This window comes from Ambystoma mexicanum, chromosome 2p, assembly GCF_040938575.1.
Source record: "Ambystoma mexicanum isolate Mex_15411 chromosome 2p, UKY_AmexF1_1, whole genome shotgun sequence".
In the NCBI taxonomy this organism is placed as follows: domain Eukaryota; kingdom Metazoa; phylum Chordata; class Amphibia; order Caudata; family Ambystomatidae; genus Ambystoma; species Ambystoma mexicanum.
Window position 1 is genome coordinate 658,498,491 of NC_090923.1, and position 20,128 is coordinate 658,518,618.

The 20,128-nt window shown below is 45.5% G+C and overlaps 1 protein-coding gene across 2 annotated transcripts in view; it reads right to left on the reverse strand.

Annotated features, from left to right (window-relative positions):
• Positions 1-420: 420 nt before the first annotated feature.
• SIRT2 (sirtuin 2) overlaps positions 421-20,128 on the reverse strand; it is a 402,273-nt gene continuing 382,565 nt past the window's right edge. For both annotated transcript variants that reach the window (XM_069644215.1, XM_069644214.1), the window contains exon 16: positions 421-1,024. In XM_069644215.1, the coding sequence (XP_069500316.1) occupies positions 779-1,024 (246 nt within the window). In that variant the 3' untranslated portion in view covers positions 421-778. The remainder of the gene's footprint in view (positions 1,025-20,128) is intronic.

The window sequence follows — 20,128 nt, forward strand, 5'->3', positions numbered from 1 at the left end:
AAGATTGCTGTACATAATCAGCCATGGCCATGAATGAAGCCCTTTCTGGCCAGTCTTGTGACTCTACCCTTCCCCAAGGCATGTTTGTGCTGTTGCATTGCCTGAGAATTGTTCTGTTTTGTAGTTTGCTCCACTGATTTATTTATGCATTTGCATCATCCTACACCCCTGTACTCTTTCACAACAGTGCTTACTGAGGAAAAGGACAAAAAAAAAATCTATGACACATGGATTACGCTGTGGCACATTATTCCCCTAAAATCCCAGTCTTCCACTCCTCCCACTTCTTTATGTAAGGTTATGTTCAGTTTAACCCTTTAATGCCTTGCTCCCCACCTATTCGCATAGACTTTATCTGCTCCACAAACTAGAATTAGACAGAAATGGCACCCAGGGCTCATGCAAAACCTTTACAATGTCTTTTCTGGTGACAATGATTTATTTGCATTAAGCCCGATATCTGCTACATGCGAGCTCAAGCGATGCCATAGCAGAACACTTATCACTCATGGAAAAGTTCACAGCACCCATCGCCTTCAACGGCAGCGATAGCATCAGTCTGCTCCTTAGAGGAGCTGAGACCGGGTTGCGGTACACTTTTTACACATTTCAAGCCCCTGTAATGAAGAAGCAATCCTCTGATGGAATAACACTGCAGCAGTATGAAACAGTATGAAACAGTATGAACACTGCAGTATGAAATTTGGGATCCCCATTTAAAAGCCACAAAGCAGAAATGGCAGGCCTAGCAGTTCATAGTCGAAGGGGCACAGCCCAATCAGTCCACTTTTTTGGAACTGTTTTCCCCATCTTTGGGGCTTGGCTCCTCTGGAGTCCTCTCGGTCAATAGTTTTGCCTGGCTTTCATTCCCATTCATGGGGTTCTTCATCACTGTGGTAGGTTTCACAGGGCTGCCCGCCCCTTTCTCTGCAGCCGAAGCCTGAGTGCTGGCTCCCTGTGTCTCACCCTCAGATTTGGCGTCGATAACTGCGTGCTCCCGCTGTACCAGTTCTTCCAGCTCTTTCTGCATTCAAACAAAAAATAGTTAGATACAAACAATTTGAGCAAGACTGATTTCTGACACGGGATATTAACAGTTTCCTTACTAACTTAAGAAGAATATGCCTGGGGTCTAGGGAATATAGCCTGCACTTTTTTTTGTTATCTATGCTATTTTCGGGACTTTGTACACAACCAGGGTTGACACAAGGTTAGGTAAAGCCTAATGCAAAACAGTTGGTGTGGCCCGCTTGCTATTTTATGCTTTGTGCCAGTGGCAACACAAACGGGAGATGCAAAAACTCGCCTTTTGCATTTAAACTTGATGTTGGTCGATTATCCTCACCATCAACACGATTTTTAGGGTACGTTTGGATACTGAAGACAGTGAAAATCGTGCAAAGATCATGTCATCGTCGCCCAACCTATTTCATCTTCCACCCGTATCAAGGGTCATAAACCATGAGCTTTCCTGCTACACTCTAGTGAGGTGAAATCTGGCAACATTGCTGCTATTGTGAGCTGCTGTATGGCATTTCCATCATAATAACCCCCTGCTAGAAGACTTCCTCATTTCATGTGTGTTTTGGCTTTGTTAAATGTGCTATATTCACAAATGTGCAACTGGAGGGTAGTGTTTGGCTATATAGGCCAGATAGACTGGATGCATCAGACCCAGAGCTTGCTATTTAGAGTTAACTTGTTACATTTCTCTGAGCTCTATCATTTTGATGCCACTGTGGCCTAGATTTTCTTGTACCCCGGTGCAATCACTGTCATATTGTAATGCATAGTGCTTCATGTCTGACACTGCCTGCTTCTACGCACTGTAAAAATTGTAATTAGTACCAAAAGTAATAGTACTTATTGTATCAACCAAAGAAGGGTGAAAGGCTCATTCAGCCCTGCTGAAATATGAATTTGGAAAGTCCAGGCTGGCGCATGACAGAGCTGAGCTTTTTATTAGCTGATCTATCCAAATGAGAGTATGCAGCTTAATCATCTTTGCAGTAAAAAATAAAAAAAACATTAGGGTACCTGCTCACTACCGTCTCCTGTCCCTTCCAGTCACAAATATAACACTATCATCGTGTTTACTAGTGGCTCATGACATATTTCTCCTGCTTCTAAGTACTGTAACAGTACGTGTTATAATAATAAGAAATGTAACCCCCCCAGGGTCAATGCATTAACAAATGCTGTGGTATGCACATTGAAGAATAGCTGGTAGGATAGCTCCACAGGTGCTCTCTGTTGTATATATGATCTGCAAGTCACAAGTTTGAATCCTAGCAAGGTCTACTCAACCTCTTATTCTTCTGGGTCGACAAATTAGTATTAATTTCAGTTGCCAGGTAATAATCATTTAACAAAAGTATTTTATGGAAAGTGCTTTAGCGAAAGTGCTGTAATAGATTGTTATGCATGTCTGAATGTTAGCATCAATCCATTGAAGCATAGGTTCATAGCCTTTCATTATTGTTGCTTTAAGTGTGACTTCTGTGGCTCTTATTCAACTTCAGACAAGGCTTTATAAAAATCATATCAAAGTGTTTCTTTGCTTCCTTGAGATATGTGTGCATCTTATTTTATACTGGAACGAGACAGGGTTATAAATGCATTGGAAGTGAGATGAGGGCACCTAAACACAGCTTGAAGGAAACAAAAATCAGGATAATACCAATCTATCTACCTATGTAGATGTATATCAGACTTTGTTAATGTTATGAACTGGAAGTACCCCATCCCCAAAAATATCATTCCTGGACACACCACTGCTTTGCGACCCAACCCATCTGGTGACCATGAAGCACATGAGAAATGTCTACAAAATAACTCCACCAGGCACGCTTCCTCCAAACAAAAAGCTGGATAAGGTGGTTTGGAGTGGGGTGACAGACAGTAATAAGGCCAGACAATATGCAGGAAGCAGGCCCTCCAGGTCATTCAAGCAAGTTACAGAGTCCAGGTGGCAGGCAGGGGATCTCGGTGTGCACAACACTGCGGAGAAAAACGCACAATGGAAGCTGCAGTTAGGCTCCTTTTGTAGCCAGCCTGCACCCTGCTGTGTCCCAGTTGAAGGGTGATGAGATGTTTAAGCAGTATCCAAGCTAAAGCACAGTGACATTCAGAGGTAGTTGTTCAAGAACGCACTCTGCCGGCAAGGGGGTCAGAGATGTGGCGAGTGAGGTCTGGGGCAGTTTGTCCCACCTTGCCCATGAACCTTTGGCCACTTCCACACTACACCTTTTAGATGATGGCAATACATTAACCCATCCCACTTCTTTCTCTCCCTGCCTATTAATAAAACTGTGAATTTGGGGATGAGATTCAGCCTACACTTTTAAAACCCTTTCCAAACATTTGATGTACAAAAAGGGATCGGAGATAGGCCATGGCTAGCGAATGGCCTCAGGCCCGTCATCACTAAGTGTTTTTACAGAAAAGAAGCGAAACACAAGGATAGAGAACTTAAAAGAAATATTCCAGGCCTCCTCCCCCTTGTATAAAAAAAATACATTCATGAGGATCTGCCCTATGGGGACACCAAGAATTACAAGTGTTTCATAAGAGTGAGCCACAAACAATTAACTGTTTAGGGCTGATCAGAAGAGGCAAATCCAATAGTCAAAATTGATCTTTCTCCCATATCAAATCATAAAGGGGGTATTGTGGCAAAATATCGAAAAATAAATGCTGAATGTGCTTATACTGCACATTGGGGATGAACAAAAATGCTTAATCCAATTATAACGAAAGGTGACACCTGCTCCCCATTTTCGGTACAATGGGTTTGGCGACTGCTGGGGGTGTCCACTGCTTCCGAAGGAAGGAGTGCAGTACTGGGAAATAATACAGAAAAGAAAAAAAAAGACCATGCGATGGATGCCCCTATTCACTTGAGGGGTAGGATACTTACATTGCAGTGGGACGGGCGAGTGGAGGATCAGTTGGGAGTGAAGATAAGTACAAAGAGGCAAAGGTAAGTAGGGAGCAGGGGTCCGCGGGTAGGGTGAAGGCGGATAGTGTGATCCATGTGCTCAATGCATGCCTCAGTTTTTGGATTCTGCATTTTCGGATTTGATCAAACGGAGCATGCAGTGATCACAGATCCTCATAACGGCAACAAATGCTATGAAAAATCCGAGTAAAAAATTCCTTATGCTATTAAAACCATAGAATCTGAGATCATATAAGACCCACCAGGTCACAACCTCTACCTTTTTCAATCCCTACTTTAACGCTGTAGCTTGAAATTGGTACGCCATCTTAAATCATCTTTCAACAGCATGCATCTCAAACTTTAAGCTAAAATCAGAAAATTGTAACTTAAGATTGAACAGATGACCTAATAGGAGTTGGTGACTGCAGCAGCTCAGTTCAGTGGTGTTCCTTTTCAGTGTGATCTGACCTCTCTAGCTCAGTTACGTTACCTGTACGATATGTGGTATCCTACGCTAAGTAGTGTAAGGGAGGCATGGCATCACAAGTATGACACTGACTCAAGAGGTGTTCTTATGCTGGAGTTTTAAACTTGAGTGTGCAACGAAGGGTACTGGGTGGTGCATAGTGTAAGATTTTAGAATGGGAAGCAGGGTTGCAGGGAAACGAGAAGCAGGGCCTTTTCTGCCATTCTGTTAAACTCAGAGCCACTAGCCGATATATGTAACTTTGCAGATTCCTGCTGCCAATGGGGCATGTTGGTGAGATATTGGTAGGCTCTGTTGACAGGGCATGGTTATATCACTCTACCTGGCTTGTATTGTACCAGGCTCCCACTACACAGGTGAGTTCTGCAGAGGATACAGTTGCACCAGTGAGCAAGGATGATATTGTGCCCAGTTTCAGAGGTCAAGCAGCACAAGTGAGTACAGGAGTTCAAAAGCCACAAAATACCTCTTGAAGAATGGATCCACGGGTCCTCATTGGATGAAGGGAAAGGATCGCAAGACACAGTTCCGTCTGGCCAGGAGAGAGGAAGAACATTGCTGTTGGGGTTTCAAGAGTCCAAAAGATGCTGGTAGAGAACTTCTGCAGTCGTCCTTGGGTGAGTCATCATTCTGGATATTTCAGGAGCAAGTCTCAGCAGTTGACAATGTTCCTTGTGTGGTCTATCAGTGCTTATGCCACATTGATGGGTACAGGGTAATCTTACCCACCAATCATACACACATGCACCATTCAAACACGGGGTGGACAGCCAATCAGCGCTGGACATTCCGCACAAGCCTTTTCTGGCATTCTCCTTTGAAAAGTCAGGGGATATGAATCCAGGATCCCACCCAGTTTACAAGCCCTGCATTGAATCTCCTTTTGTGAGATCCGGGTCAGCACTTGCATCAGAAAAATTACCCTTCATGGTCTTTTCCGGATCCACCCAATCACACACAAGGCCAATGAAGAACATTTGACTACATACTGCATTTCACAATAATAGAGGCTACATTTTGGGATCCTCCAGGAGGAAAAGGCTTCCTGTGAACCAAAACAGCTACTTCTTGTGCAGACTGCCACCAACAATAACAACTGCCTATGTCGATGAGTATTGACCAAGGGAGACTAAGGGCCACAATGTAGTTCAAATGTGTACATCAGTGCAGTTACGGTGAAACAGGCACAACATGAATGGTATACATCCCTAACCTCTTTAAGGTAGCATGGGCAGGCTATACTCTTCAAGAGCATGAGCCCGCATGGAAACATCAACATTTGTTCAGTAAGTAGTGTAAGGGAGGCATGGCATCACAAGTATGACACTGACTCAAGAGGTACACGTTTCAAAACCTTTATTCAATTTTTGGGGTTTGGAGACACTCCTGCTGTGCACTAAAGCTATGATGGCAGTAGTCTCTACCATGAAATAATAAAGAGACAACAGTCCTAGTCAGTCTCTGTCAAATCAAAAATGGCCTATACTAACAAAACCTAATGCCTGCCCTATCTCTTATACAAAACGTGTGTAAAGGGGACTATGTATGCAAAGGAAAATCAGTGTTATAACATAAAGGATCAAAGTGACTGAGTCAGCTCTCCTCCCCACGTTGGACAGCATGGAGTAAGGCAGTTCCGTAGACAGTATGACACACTCTGGCCCATGTTACCAAAACAAGGGCAGTTCAAAACGTGTATACGTGCCCGCCTGGCCGTCAACGTTAACGTCACTTATTCCAGTTCACCAAATGTTCTTTCACAGTTCAACCAAAAATGTTCACGTAGGTCTCCCTCCGTCGGGCTCGGACCATTCAAAGTTTTAACAGTTCACATAGATCTCCCTCAGCCAGGCTTCGACCTCTCAATCACAGCACTTGCAGGGGCTCCCTTACCCAAGCTTAATTCACATTCGTTAGGGGCTTACTTCCCCTAACTTATCACACTTCCAGACTGCCTCAGACCTTTTACAAATGTCAAAGGCGTTCGAATGTGCGAGGCTTTTACCAACGATCTCTGCAGGACCACTTCGACTTTCTCTTCAGCTCACACTCTTATGCTAATAGCGCACCAGTGTCTCTTGGTCTGGGCAGTTCACTACCATAAGCACAAAAGTTCAAAGAATTTTTTCTCGTCATTCACATTTTCAATTCCCCTTTTGCCGGAGTTAATCTTGACCATTACGCATTTCAGAGTTTGTTCACGTTGCCGCTTTATAACAAAACATTTCACATTTTGTGGAGACCTTCGAGTGGGCTACTTCCTTTCGCCAGACTACACCGCTACTCTGTATCACTGGCTTCACAGTTATCAGCCACTTCAAAGTTCATCTCTGGTTAACTTTGTTTCGCGTCTCATCAGCATGTGTGCAACCTTTATTTGTGAGATACCCTGTTGCGGCTTCAATCTTTCCTTGGCACAAACCGGCCTTTTACGTCACGTCTTTCACTAACTCACTGGTTGTGCGCGTTCCTTTCTTGTCTCTGCGGCTTTGATTGACAAGCCAAGGTTAATACCATATGCTTGGCCTCGCCTACCCAACTCTGTCTTTCACCTGGGAGGGTCGCGGGCGTCCTCGACGCACAATGCAGGTTTCTTCTAGTCTGTGATTTAGCTTTCTCCAAGTCTCCATCACGGCTTCCTGCAGGGAACAAACTCCTGCAGGGAACTTTACAGTGTCTCTACCCTTTGCTCTAGTCCCTCGATCGGTTGTTGGTCGTCCTGCTCCAGTAGGTTTGCCTTTGCCCCGGAAGATCTGCCTCTTTCTAGTGTTCCACCTTGCTCATAGTGTGTCTCTATGTTCTGCCTTTTATCCGTGTGGGGAGAGCTAATGGGCATCAGATACATGTGATTAAAGTCAAGTGCCTGACTTTGCCTGACCCCATTAGTGGGACATGTCCAACTAGACATGTAAGGGTTAGCCTCTTTACTCTCAGTCGCCATCTTCCTCGGTCCAGTGTTTGTGCAGAAAGGCGGGTGGGAGAGTCGGAACATTGGAGAGTCCTATCAAATAGTATCGAATGTGGGTACAGGAAAGGGGGAATACTGTTTCTCACCATCAGTTGCCTCACCCCCCGCACTTGTCCACCTCCAGGGCCTCGATCCAAAGGCGATGGACGTGCCCTGGCCACCTGAGAGAGAAGTCCCCTGTTACTAGTAGGTGAGACACCCTTTAGTTTCTCACAGTAGCAAAATAAAAGACATTTCCAGTCAAGGTTCTATAAAAAATAAGTCTTTAAACTAAAAGGACAAACTATTTAAAACACTGACAACCCACACCTATAATGTGATACACAGAGAATGCAGAATTTGTGGGAAAGCGACATAAGGTGCACTGAGTATTGAAGAAAAAGAGTCTGCATGTGAACAGTCTTGTGGAAAAGGCAAACAAGTAGAAAAATACGTCTTAAAGGTATAGAATGCAGTCATAAATGGCACTACGGCCCACAGAGTATGCCCAAAGGGACAGCACCACAGAAATGTACCCGCTTGTCTTCTCTCAAGCATCTTGACAGTGTTGAGCCGGGTTCGTGGGTGCTTTACGGTGCGTTTGTGGGTTTCAGCTGGCGAGCTAGTTCAACGTAATTCAACAAAACCATGCAGTCCAACAAGCATTGGTTTGTTGCTCAAAGAACATTGGGTAAGCAGGCAATGTACAGTCAGGGTAGTTTGAAGACGTGAAACGGTCTCGATTCAAGTAAAGCAGAGATTTCGCTTCAGCTGCAAGTTGGCTGTACTTTATCCAACTAAGCAGTGCAGTTCAACAAGCAACAATGGGCTCAAAGAAACTTGGAACAGGCGCCAATGTTTGGGTCAGCATAGCTTGAAGGTGCGTAAAGCGGCTGTAGGGTAACCTCACAACAATCAGTCACAAAAAGAAAAACTTGCTACTTAAAAAAACTTGGTGCAGCCTTTTTCGAGAAGAACAAGAGCTTTATTTTGTATGCAAAAAGGAAAATGGCAACAGGGAATTATAAATCCACTGCCACAAAGCTCTCGGTTTTTATACAAAGCAAACATCACGTTATAAACGTAGAACTCATCATTCGTGACACATTTGAAATACAGTGTTTATCCCCCACCCTCATTGGCTATCAGCGATTCACTTATAGTCCCCTCTCCCATTGACCTTATTTTCTCCTCCAGCTTCTTCACACGTGGGTAAGGGCCTCTTCACCTCGGGTTACTGTAAAACGATTGGTTAAACATTTAAATACACCGCTCTGTCTTAAAACCTAACCATGTGATGTGCACCTAGCCGTCAACATGAGCTCGGAAGATAACTTTGAGGTCAGCCTGGTACTTGCAAACAAAGCAACTTTTTTCTCATTCCAGACACGCAGGCGCCCCATCATGCCTCACCGCTGCAATCTTATAAGCACTGGCATCACCCTTTGCTCACCCTGGTAAAAATCAATGACCTTGTTATTCTCTGCCATCCCCCCGCCCCCTCTTTATCAGGGGTGGGCCTAAAATCCCTACATGTCCCACTAATCCATTCAATTCATGAAGGATTTAGGAGTCTTATTCCTGGAAATCTGGTAGTTCAAATAGAATTACCATTATTCTGAGGGCACTGGTGTCCTAAATCTCAGCTCGTGTTTCGGCAGCTCAGGACCTCTGCCCTGGCTCCCATAAATGTGGCCTTCATACTGGGCCGCAGCCCTTCTCCCATTTGGTCCCAGTGGTAATATTTGCTTGCAGAAAGTCTGTTCCCAAAAGCCTAAACAACCCAGCAAGTAAAGGATTCCCTTTTCAAAGACAAAATGAAGGATCCGGTCACCCAGGGTCTTGCATGCTGAGCCAACAAGGACGCAGATAACTAAAAGCAAGAACAGGGATCGAACAGCAAATAAGAACCATTAGCAGAGCGAGGAAACCTTTGGAAGAACACCCAGCAGCGCCAGACACACATATGCCTAGATCACTGCATCCAGCCATTATGACCAGTAGAAAGATGCAGAAACAGTGGGAAAGCCTCAGGAACAGAGTTTCCGCTATATATTCATTCACTCAAGGGGGCTGACTTCTACCAGCCCACCAATCCCATGAGAGGATTTAAAACCAAGGTTTTGGAGGCCAGATAATCAGATTGGGCGCAAAAAATGGCAAGCATACAGATGCACCCTAAACAGGAGGATTAGTAGCCTGCCCACGGCTAGGGAATGGTCAACACCAGTACAAATCACTATAGGGGCTTCCATTGTGGGCCCACAAAGGACTCACTTGGGCCAACTGGCCATTTTAAGGCCTGTCTCATAGTTTCCCCGAGCAAAGGAAGACACTAAAACAAAATGGCTGAGAATAGGATAACAAAAGTACCCCAAAGGTTTCATCAAAAAGTACTTTGGCCTACTAATGAGGTAAATCGGCTTGCACTTCTGGTGAGCCAAAACCAAATATTGGCTTCCGCCAGACTACTCCTTAAAATCAATGTTGGGCGATTAAATCATCCTATGGCAAAAATGGGGTGCCTGAGAGAAACCCCTGGGACTGTGCTTCATGGGCAACTTAATATACATATATTAAGTAAGGTAGTAAAAATTGATGTAGTGGCAGGGGGGACTTCAGCACAAGTCCCGCTGACAACTCCAGTTACCGGATTGTCAACCCGGGGTGCTAACAGCGTTAACGCCCTCACCGGCATGCCGGATTGAGTGTTATCAGCCCGGGGATCTTTGTTAACTAGGGCCCTGGGCCGATAATACCTGATCGGCCCACCACATCGGGTGTAAATACTATATTAAAGTTTCATATCCAGGGAGCATTAGTCACGAAATGCTTCACAGTATCTCTTGTATGCAAGGGGCACCACCAATACACAGAAAGTCCCATCACCAACTGAAAGATAAGCAATATGTGGCTTACAGTGCTGAAATCCTGAGAGCAGGCTGAATAAATATGCTGAATCCTCTCCAAAGGAGAAAAAGCCTTGCCTAATCTGGTGGGCTGGATCAGACAGATACACTGAAGTTGTGTATGGATGAGGGATGATTGTTTTACATTTACTTACAGGCCCAGTGAAAAAGCAATTCTCTGGGTCTGCCGGCCAAGTTAGAGACTCAACCAAGTATGAGTACGTATGAATGCCTTGGTGTCTCAGAGGTGTTTACTGCTACTATCACTCTGAACTGAAAGAATGCTTTGGAGAACCTGAGGAATCTGCGTTGAGTAGGTCTCATGAATTCACATGCATGTAGGTATTCCACAAACCTATTTCACACGCCTAGGCCCATGCCCGCAGCACATAATCTGTGCTGACGTGACCATCTTGAAACTCTATAGTGGAAGAAATTTTGAACTGTGAAGGTTCCAATTAACACGAAGAAATGAGAATAAAAATCCTCCTAGGCTTCTGACTGACAGACTTCTTGCTTTGATCTAAAGGTGCTTGTGAATATCGTGTAAATTCGATGAAAGCTGAAGGGAGAGCAGATTGGGGGAAGAAGATTGGGAGAAAGAAGAAGGAATTCTGAAAAGTGTGATATTGGGCTAGGAAACAGCCATTACTTGTGCATATTGTAGTTTGGAAAAAACCTTTTAACATTCTCTGCCACTTTCAAAGAGGGGCTTCACCGAACTGCCACACCTGTCTCTGCCTTGGAGGAAATGATAGTGAGGAAGAGCCACACCTGGGCAGGAAGCCCCAAGAATGACATCCATAATTCTGCTTTTAAAGAAATCCCTCATGTGAGAGATCATGGAGACATTAAAAACACAAATAAGAGTCTCCTCCTGGCAGCCATAGGTGGAGCCTGGATGCTAACTGGTGGCATGTGCTTTAACTTTGGTTGCAGGAACCAACCATTCCACTATAGCTTCTAAACCTGGGGGTGGGCAAGATAAAGCCTAAATGCCCTATACTATACATTTTTCTCAAGGAGTTTAACTCCATTGCACTCATTCTCTACTATGGTAGATCGCATCGCTTCTGGCAGAGTTGGTCAACAAGCAAGACTGATTCCTGTTCTAATTTTGGCCGATCCAGGGTTATGAAACTCTCCTGTGCAACTCAAGGTTGGTAGGTTTTTCTCTGTGTATTTCCACCTATTTGGATATTACCCAATGGTAAGGCGTGCTCTCCCACAATTGACAGCACCTCTGCAAAAAAGAGCACGAGAGGATGAAAGGGCTGGTAGAGTCTCAGCATGCATAGGTGCTGGAGGAATTGGTTTATAAGCCCAGGAATGCCCTATGGTGCAGGATTGAGTTCATACCTTGTACCTGCAGGAAAGGGAAGGCATTGTCTCAGCCATTGGATCGATGTAGGTCAGCAGAGCAGGACCTCAGGGCACGCCTTAGTGGAAATTTGCATAGTTAAACACAAGTTCCTGACCGTACAGACCACTGTACTCCTAGTCCATAGTTCCTTTCCTCCATACTTATGGGTAATAGTTCTGTGTGTGGATGGGAACAGAGCATGTGTTTTAGCAGCATTCATTAAAAGAAAAAAGTGTACGCGCGCATGTAAAGATGCAGCCACGTCCGCCACACCTTCATGCATACTCCTTGGTCTCCCCATCAGTACTTTGTTAAATCACAGGGTGTGCCTTATTAAAAGGGGGAAGACAGGAGGCCGAAATGGAGGAAAGGGGACTATGGATACAGTAGTCACTATGGTAACTTTTTGTTACTCCTACTTCCAATCCCCTCTCCTCCATACATCAGGGGGTTTACTAAGTACCCAATATGAAGGGAGGCCAGTAGAAGTGAAATAGAAGAATCTAAATCAAGAAGGTAGGTCAGACAAATATAACCCGCAAGACAGACCGCCTACCCACATTTAGCATCAACCCTGTAACTTGAATTCATTGAATAGTGTTTTCAGAAAATATTAGTGTGGCCCATGCGGCTATCCTACCGATGTTCTCCAGTGGTAGGTAGCACTTAAAATCCACTAACGCCAATTCAGTTCTCACAAGATAGACATGCAAACCTGAGGGTCGGGGGTGGAGGTGCACTTCTTTTGTGTGAAGAAGCTCTGATGTTGCATTCAGACACATACCGGGCAATGGAAGCCTCAAATGGTTACTACTTAGATGGATTTCTAGAATCTTTACTTTACTTTTCATATTTATATTGCGCAGACCATGGACCCATAGGCTTAACGGCGCAACAAACACTAAACCAGAAGACAAAAAAGCAAGTATCACGATCAGGGCCATCAGATATCATTAAGCAAGATACAAGCAAACAAGTACGATTTTAGTTTCTTCTTGAAAAATTCAGTGGATTGTAAACCCCTAAGTTCCAGTGGGAGATCATGCCAGGCTTTTGGGACAGCATTCTGAAAGGCTCCCTTTGAAGCCTTCATGGTCTTACACCTAGGGATGGCCAGCTGATCTGTGTTGCTGGAGCTAAGGGTTCTCAGATGCGTTTTCTCTTTCAAGAGAACCTGGAGATAAGCTGGCATCTTGCCCTGTCGACATTTCTGAGTAATAACTAGAAGGCGAAACAGGAGCCAACATTTAACGGGGAGCTAGTGCAGGGCGCATCTAGCCGCTGAGACGTGTTCTCTACTGGCGATTCCCATAACCACTCGCAATGCCCCATTTTGTATAACTTGTAACTTGTTACAGTCTGTTTTATTGATGCCAAATAATAGACTACAACAGTAATCGATTTTGGCACACACAATTGCTCTAGCAATGGTCTCTGAATTAGCCTGAGATATAAAGGGTTGAAGGTGAGGCAAAAACCTGATGTAATAGGCTGATGACACCAGGCTACCGACATGTGCCTTCATATTTAAATGTTGATCGAGGATAACACCCAGTGTTTTAACCACCTTTTGAACGTTTATTTTTGAATCCTCAATGTGAAAGCTTTCATAAGCTGGACCCAATTTATGTATCATATTTGGGGTACCAACAATCAGCAGCTCTGTCTTATCACTATTCAGAGCCAAATTATTTTGGACCATCCAGCCCTCAATAACGGTGTAAACCCTGTTCAACTGTGCTTCATCAATTTCATGTATCCGCGAGATAGGGATGACCACCCCCTCTTGTTCTAAGAGAGCAAAGAAGGATGCCGTAAAGAGATTATACAAGTAGGGTGAGATACATGACCCCTGAGGTACGCCAAATTTTAAAGCTATGGGCGATGCCATAGCCTCCTCACGGAACACTCTACTGACCCGATTTCTAAGGAACGAGGATATCCATTGTGCCGCAGCCGATGAGAAAGTGGCTACGTCCTTCAACCTGGTGACCAGAGTGGAATGGTCCACCAGGACGAGGGCCGCCGACAGATCCAACACCATCAAAATGGATGCCTTAACATTATCTCCAGCAGAGCAGTCTCCGTCCCAAATCACTGCCGAAACCCAGATTGATGGTTATAAAGGATAGTACAGTTATTCAGTTTATCTGAGATTTGGACATACGGCACCCGATCCCGGATTTTATCCAGAAATGGGGTGTTAGTAATCGGTCTGTAATTGAGCAGCAAACCCGCAGGTAACCCAGGTTTTTTAAGCATAGGAGTTATCCAAGCTTTCTTAGTCCCTGGGGTACTGAGCCTTCCAAAAAGGAGGAATTAACACATTTACAGATGGCGTTAAGCAAGACGGGCGGGCAGGTTTTAATGATAATAGCTGAGCAGGGATCGTCTTTACACCTGGCAGCTTTTAACTGTTCTACTATAGTAGCGAGTTCTGACACTGTAATAGCAGAAAAACTAAATTGAGGGATAAGAGGGCATCTCGAGAAATCCTCATTCACTCCCACTCCTGATGCCTTAAGTTTCCTCTGTTTTTTCTTGGCAATATCCTCCTTAATTCCGTTCAGTTTGCCCTGCATGGCTTCCTGAACTGCGGAACACCAGGCCGTATCCTTAACTAACAGACCGGAGTCATGAGTGTAGGAAGTTTCCTGCTCCTTGAGAATCTTGAAAAGCTCCTTCACATCAGAGTGGGTACTCTGTATTCTTGTATTAAAGGATTTTTTTTTGTCATCGACAATTGGCCGCTCCTTTATAGGCTACCAAAGGTGAGGGAGTATGATTATGTTTCCACTCATAAAAGTGTTTGAGTGAAGCAACTTTAAGTCTCTTAAGCTCAGGGGAGAACCAGGAATTACTTTGACGTACTTCCTTCTGCATTCTCTTTTTTAACGGTGCCAATATGTTAGAGATGTTATCCAAAGAGGAAGTGAGAAGCTGCGACATCTCCTCAGGAGAATTATTATTAGAAAGGTTCACAATGATATGATATGGCATTTATAACGCACCTATAGACAAGTGTTTCAAAACGTGACGAGGCAAGGGAGGGGAAACAGTGGGAAGACAGACAACAATCCTACTAGGCCAGGTGACATTGAGATCGTGCAAGTGCAAGGGTTGGGGTGGAGGGGAAAAGTGCGGAGGGGAAAAGGGAGGCGGCAGTGCAGTACATAGGATAACAGTAGAATAAATAAAGACAATAAACAAAAGTGTGGCCAGCTGGTGGCAAGTGCAGACATTAGGTGTTGTTGAGTGCTTGTAGGGGCTGTAGGGATACAGAAACAGTCCCCGAGTGCATGGGTTGCCAAGGGGGCAGTGCAGGTGAACAACTGGAGGGGAGGGGACCTGGGCCCGAGATTAGAGGGTAGTCCTGAGGCCATTCAGATTCAGCAAGGAGATTAGCAGTGGAGAGAGGGAGAGAAAGCAGAAGCGAAGAGGAAGGTCTTGAGGTGCTTCCGGAACCGGAGATGGTTCTCTAGTTTCAGAGAGGCAGAGAGGCTGTTCCAGAGGAAGGCCCCAGCAGAAGAAAGATCTACCACCAACTTGCTGCTTGGAGAAGCAACTAACTCTTAGGGAAGTTGGAGGCGGATGAGCGAAGAGCTTAGGAAGAGAGAGTTGTAGGATTGAGGTCCCAGGCCCCAGAAGGCCTTGTGGACAATGCAGAGGGTTTTGAACTTAATCCGCCACTAGGAGCCACTGCAGGGATTTCAGTCCTGGAGAGATACAATCCCTGGGCTTGAGGCCAAGTACAAGTCTAGCAGTCTTGTTTTGGATGAGTTGCAGAGGGCGGAGAGTAGAGGCAGGCAGATTTAGAAAGAGGCTGTTGCAGTAGTCCAGCCTTGAGAGAACCAGAGCTCTGGAGACAGTGAGCGCCTGAGGGAAGGAGAGGAAAGGAAGAATACCTCGGAGAAGGTGCAGCTGGTAGTGGGACTTTAATGCCAACAATAAGCAGGGGTTCAATGCGATCCAATGTGAGATTCTTAGGGTTTCTAGCTAGAAACTCTTGACACTCCGCCCCCCCCCCCTTCATTTGTACCGGAAATTCTGCATGCACTGTAAAGTGCACAAAATAGTGGTCTGACCAAGGGTAGGACGACACTCGGAAATCCTTGGAGGCAACATTAAGGGTGGACACCCAATCCAAGGTATGCCCCTTGCAGTGAGTAGGTAAAAGAATCTTTTAATCAAAGCCCAGATTGGATAGAGCCACCTCCAACTCAGAGGCTAGATTATCTTCCTCATACACCAGCCAACAAATGAGATCCCCCAGTAGAACAAGTTACTTATCAACTGTAACGTTCTTTCAATTGGATGTTCCTGCCACGTATTCCTCATCTTAGATATATTTGTATCATCAGCTTTGCTGATTCGGAAAAATGTGTTCACACCAGGGGGGCACTGTGTTCAAAGGTCACAACGTCGATGTCCCTTGAAGGCTGCAGTCGAGCATCAATGTCATCCGTAGTATAAATAGCTTGAGCGGCGGCTGTTGGCTTCAGTTCTGTTTTTTCGATATCTTCAACTCAGGAGTTGATTGGGTGTACCCTCAGACTGTAAGCTCTCAAGGAACAGAGTGTAAAAACGTAAATTGTACAGCGGAGTAGGTTGGGAGGGTCGATGAGGAATACATGGGAGGAACATCCAATCCAAAGAACGTTGGAGGGAGGAGGGAGTACTGATTAATTCTACTCATGGACTGTATGTAGAACGGCCCTAGCAAAAAGACCTCCTTGGGAAGAGGTCCAATCTAAGCAATAGTGTTTCACAAAAGTGTGCATTGAAGACCAGGTGGCTGCTGCACAAATATCTTGCACCGGGACACCCTTCTGAAGAGCCGTGGAAGTCGCCATGCCCCTAGTGGAGTGAGCCCTTAGCCCCTCTGGGGGTTCTTTACTTGCCAGCCTGTAACATTCTGTAATCACTAAGATTATCCATCTGGATTAAGTCTGTTTAGTTACCGGTAGGCCCAATTTGTGGCCAGTATATCCAATAAAAAGCTGGTCACTTTGCCGAAATGTTGACAGTCTAGAAATATAAAAGCTGATAGCCCTTTTTGGGTCCAGCCTGTGGAGCCTTTCCTCCTGCTTCTTGCATGAGGGGGGAGGGTAAAAAGACGGCAATGTGATCTTCTGAGACAAGTGAAAGTCAGAGATTATTTTGGTAGAAAAGAAGGTTTGACTTTAAGTATAACTTTGTCTTTATGGAAGATGGGTGAGGAGGCTTACAAGAGAGCCTGTAACTCACTCACCCTGCGGGCTGATGTAATAGCCACTAGTAGAATTGTCTTTAAAGTGATAAGTCTTAAAGGAAAAGAATGCAAAGGTTCAAAAGGAATGCATGCAAGTCATTTTAGTACTAAATTTAACGGGTACTTGAAATGGGACTGGAGGCTACACGTTAAGTAAGACCCTTTAGAAACTGCACAATCAATGGAATTTTGAAGTAAGACACCTCTTCCGAGGAGCACTTACAAATAGAAAGTGCAGCTAGGTACCCCTTGATTGTACCTATATGGAGCCCCAGATTGGCTAAATGTAATAGGAAAGAAAGTACCATAGGTGTACCACAGAGGAATGGGTCCACCTTCTTATCTTTGCACCAGTTACTGAACTTGTTCCAACGACACCGGTACAAGGATTTTGGCCTCCTGGCCGAAAGCAAAATCTCCATTACGTCGTCTGGAAGGTCCCAATCCTTAGATCTCAGCCTCTCAGAAACAATGAGTGTCTTGACCTCTGGATGGGGAACCCGACCTTCCTCTTGCGAGAGAAGATCCTCTCTTTGTGGAAGATGTATTGGAGGGCAGATGGACATGTCCAGAAGGTCCTGGTACCACGTCCTACTGGCCCAATCCGGGGCAATTAGGATCATGGTTTTACTGAACTTTCTCAACCTCCCGATTACGTGAGGAATCACCGGGACTGGAGGAAACGCGTACAGGAGTGGAAATTCCCAGTCCACCATGAACGCGTCTCCTAGATCTCTTCTTGGAGGAAATTTCCTTAAGCAGTACTGATCGCATTTCAGGTTGACACTGGTCACAAACAGATCCACTTGAGGGGTTACCCAAAGGGCGAAGATCTCTTGAAGGACTTCCTGAGATATTTCCCACTCGTCTTTCCCTGCCTGCTCATAGCGTCCGCCGCCGTGTTCTTCTCTCTGGCTAGGTGAACTGCCGACAGAGAGAGTCCTTCTTGTATTGCCCAGAACTAGAGCTGCATTGCCTCTCTGCACAGTGGCCGTGACCCTACACCTCTCTTGGTGCGGTAGTACATGGCCACTGTGTTGTCCGTCATTATCAGGACAATATTTCCGCGTACAGAGGGCAGAAACGCCTTCAGCGCTAGTCTGATTGCCCTCAACTCCAAAAGGTTGATATGTAGTTTGGACTCTAATGGAGACCAATGACCGCTGATTGTCAGATCATTGGTGTGAGCTCCCCACCCTGTGAGTGAGGCGTCCGTCACGACAGTTATCTCCAGCCATCGTTGCCAAAAAGATTCTCCCTTGAGAATATTGTCCTTGTAAGCCCATCATAGAAGATCTTGAGCCACTCTGGCCGGGACTTGCAGAAGATCTGACATATCCCCTGAAAATTTGGACCATTAAGTCCTGAGGGCCCATTGAAGGGATCTCAGTCTCAATCTGGCCTCTGGCACCAGAAAAATGCAGGATGCCATGAGGCCAGGCAACCTCAGAAAATCGAAGGCCGGAAGATGCTGGGCATTCTGGAATTTCGATACCATCTGCAGAATCTGTTGAGCTCTCACCTCTGGAAGCGAGGCTTTCCCTTGAGGAAGTATCCAGGACTGCTCCAATGATGAACTGGAGTTTTTGGAATGGTATAATTTGTGACTTCTTGTAATTGAGGGAGAAGCGGCAGGTCATGGTCAGATGTTCCTGGGCCTGTTCGGGTGAACACGCCCGATCAACCAATCGTCCAGGTAGGGGTAGACATGAATCCCCCCTCTCCTGAGACTTGCTGCCACTACGGACATCAGCTTGGTGAAAACCCTTGGGGCGGAGGCCAGCCCGAATGGCAGAACTCGAAACTGATAGTGAGAACTGCCAACCGCGAACCTCAGGTACTTCCTGTGCTTCAGATGGATTGACACATGAAAGTAAGCATTGTGAAGGTCCAAAGATACCAACCAGTCTTGGAGTTGGAGAGCCTGAAGAATCTGAGAAAGGTTACCATCTTGAACTTGTCATTCCTGAGGAACTTGTTCAAGTTTCTTAAGTCCAAGATGGGTCTCAAACCTCCATCCTTCTTTGGGATGAGAAAGTAAGGGGAGTACCAACCCGTGTTCCTCTCTGCTACAAGTAAATGTTTCTATTGCACCCTTCTATAGCAGAGTTAATATTTCCTGCAACACGAGCGGATCCAGAATTTTGGCAGAGCTGGCTCTCGGTGGATGATCCCGAGGCCTTTTTAGAAAAGGAAGGCAGTAACCTTGAGCCACTGTTTCCAGTGCCCAAGCATCTGAAGTAATGCCCCGCCATTCGTTCAGATGCTAAGAGATCCTGCCTCCCAACAGGGTCTTGTGGGTCAAGGCCTCAGAGGGGACAGTTGCCACTGCTGGGGCTGATCTAGCACCTTTTCCTCTTCCACCACAAGGACATTTTCTTTGCTGTCCTCTTTGACTAGCCTGTCCTCTTCCTCTTCCAAATTAATAAAAATGAAAATGATGACCCCTCCAGGAAGATGAGCCTGAGTAGGAGTGTTGCTGAGGTGGTCGACTGGAAGCGCTAAGTGACTTAGCCACTGCCTTCGAGGTCTGCAGCTTCTCCAAACTTTCCTCTGCCTTGCTGCCGAACAACCTCAAGCCGTCAAATGGCATATTCAGGACATTCTCAGCCATGCAAACCTGCGTAGCACTGTGCTAGAAGCCATGGACCTGCTGTTGCTGTCAGCAGAGTCCAGTCCTGACTGGAGGCCTTCCCCCATAGCCTCCTTTCCATCTTTAACAATCGCCAGGAAACCATCACGTTCCTCGCCCTCAGGAATGTGTTCAGTCGCCCCAGTAATACAATCCCAGAGAGGTTATGTGAATCTTGCAAGGGTGCAAGCCACATTTGTTGACTTTAAAGCCATACTGCTCAAAGAAAAAATCTTGCGAGACCAGGCATCTATTTTCTTGTCATACCTATCTGGTGGAATAGAAGGGTATGCAGATTGTCTGGTGGATGTAGCTGCCTGGACTACTAAGCTTTCAGGAGTGGGATGCTTAGTTCAATATTCAGGGTCAAAGAATGAGGGTCTATATTTTCTTGCAAAGTTTTTGTTGACCGCCGGTCCAGATTCCGGGGTTTCACATGCTGCCATAACCTTCCTCTGAAGTGCTGTATGGAAAGGTAGAACAGGATCCTACTTAGGACCTTGACTGAGGATATCCGTCATGTCGTCCTGTTCATAAATGGGTGAATTTCTTTTCCATCCCATGAACTCCACCACCCTATTCATGATATTTCTATA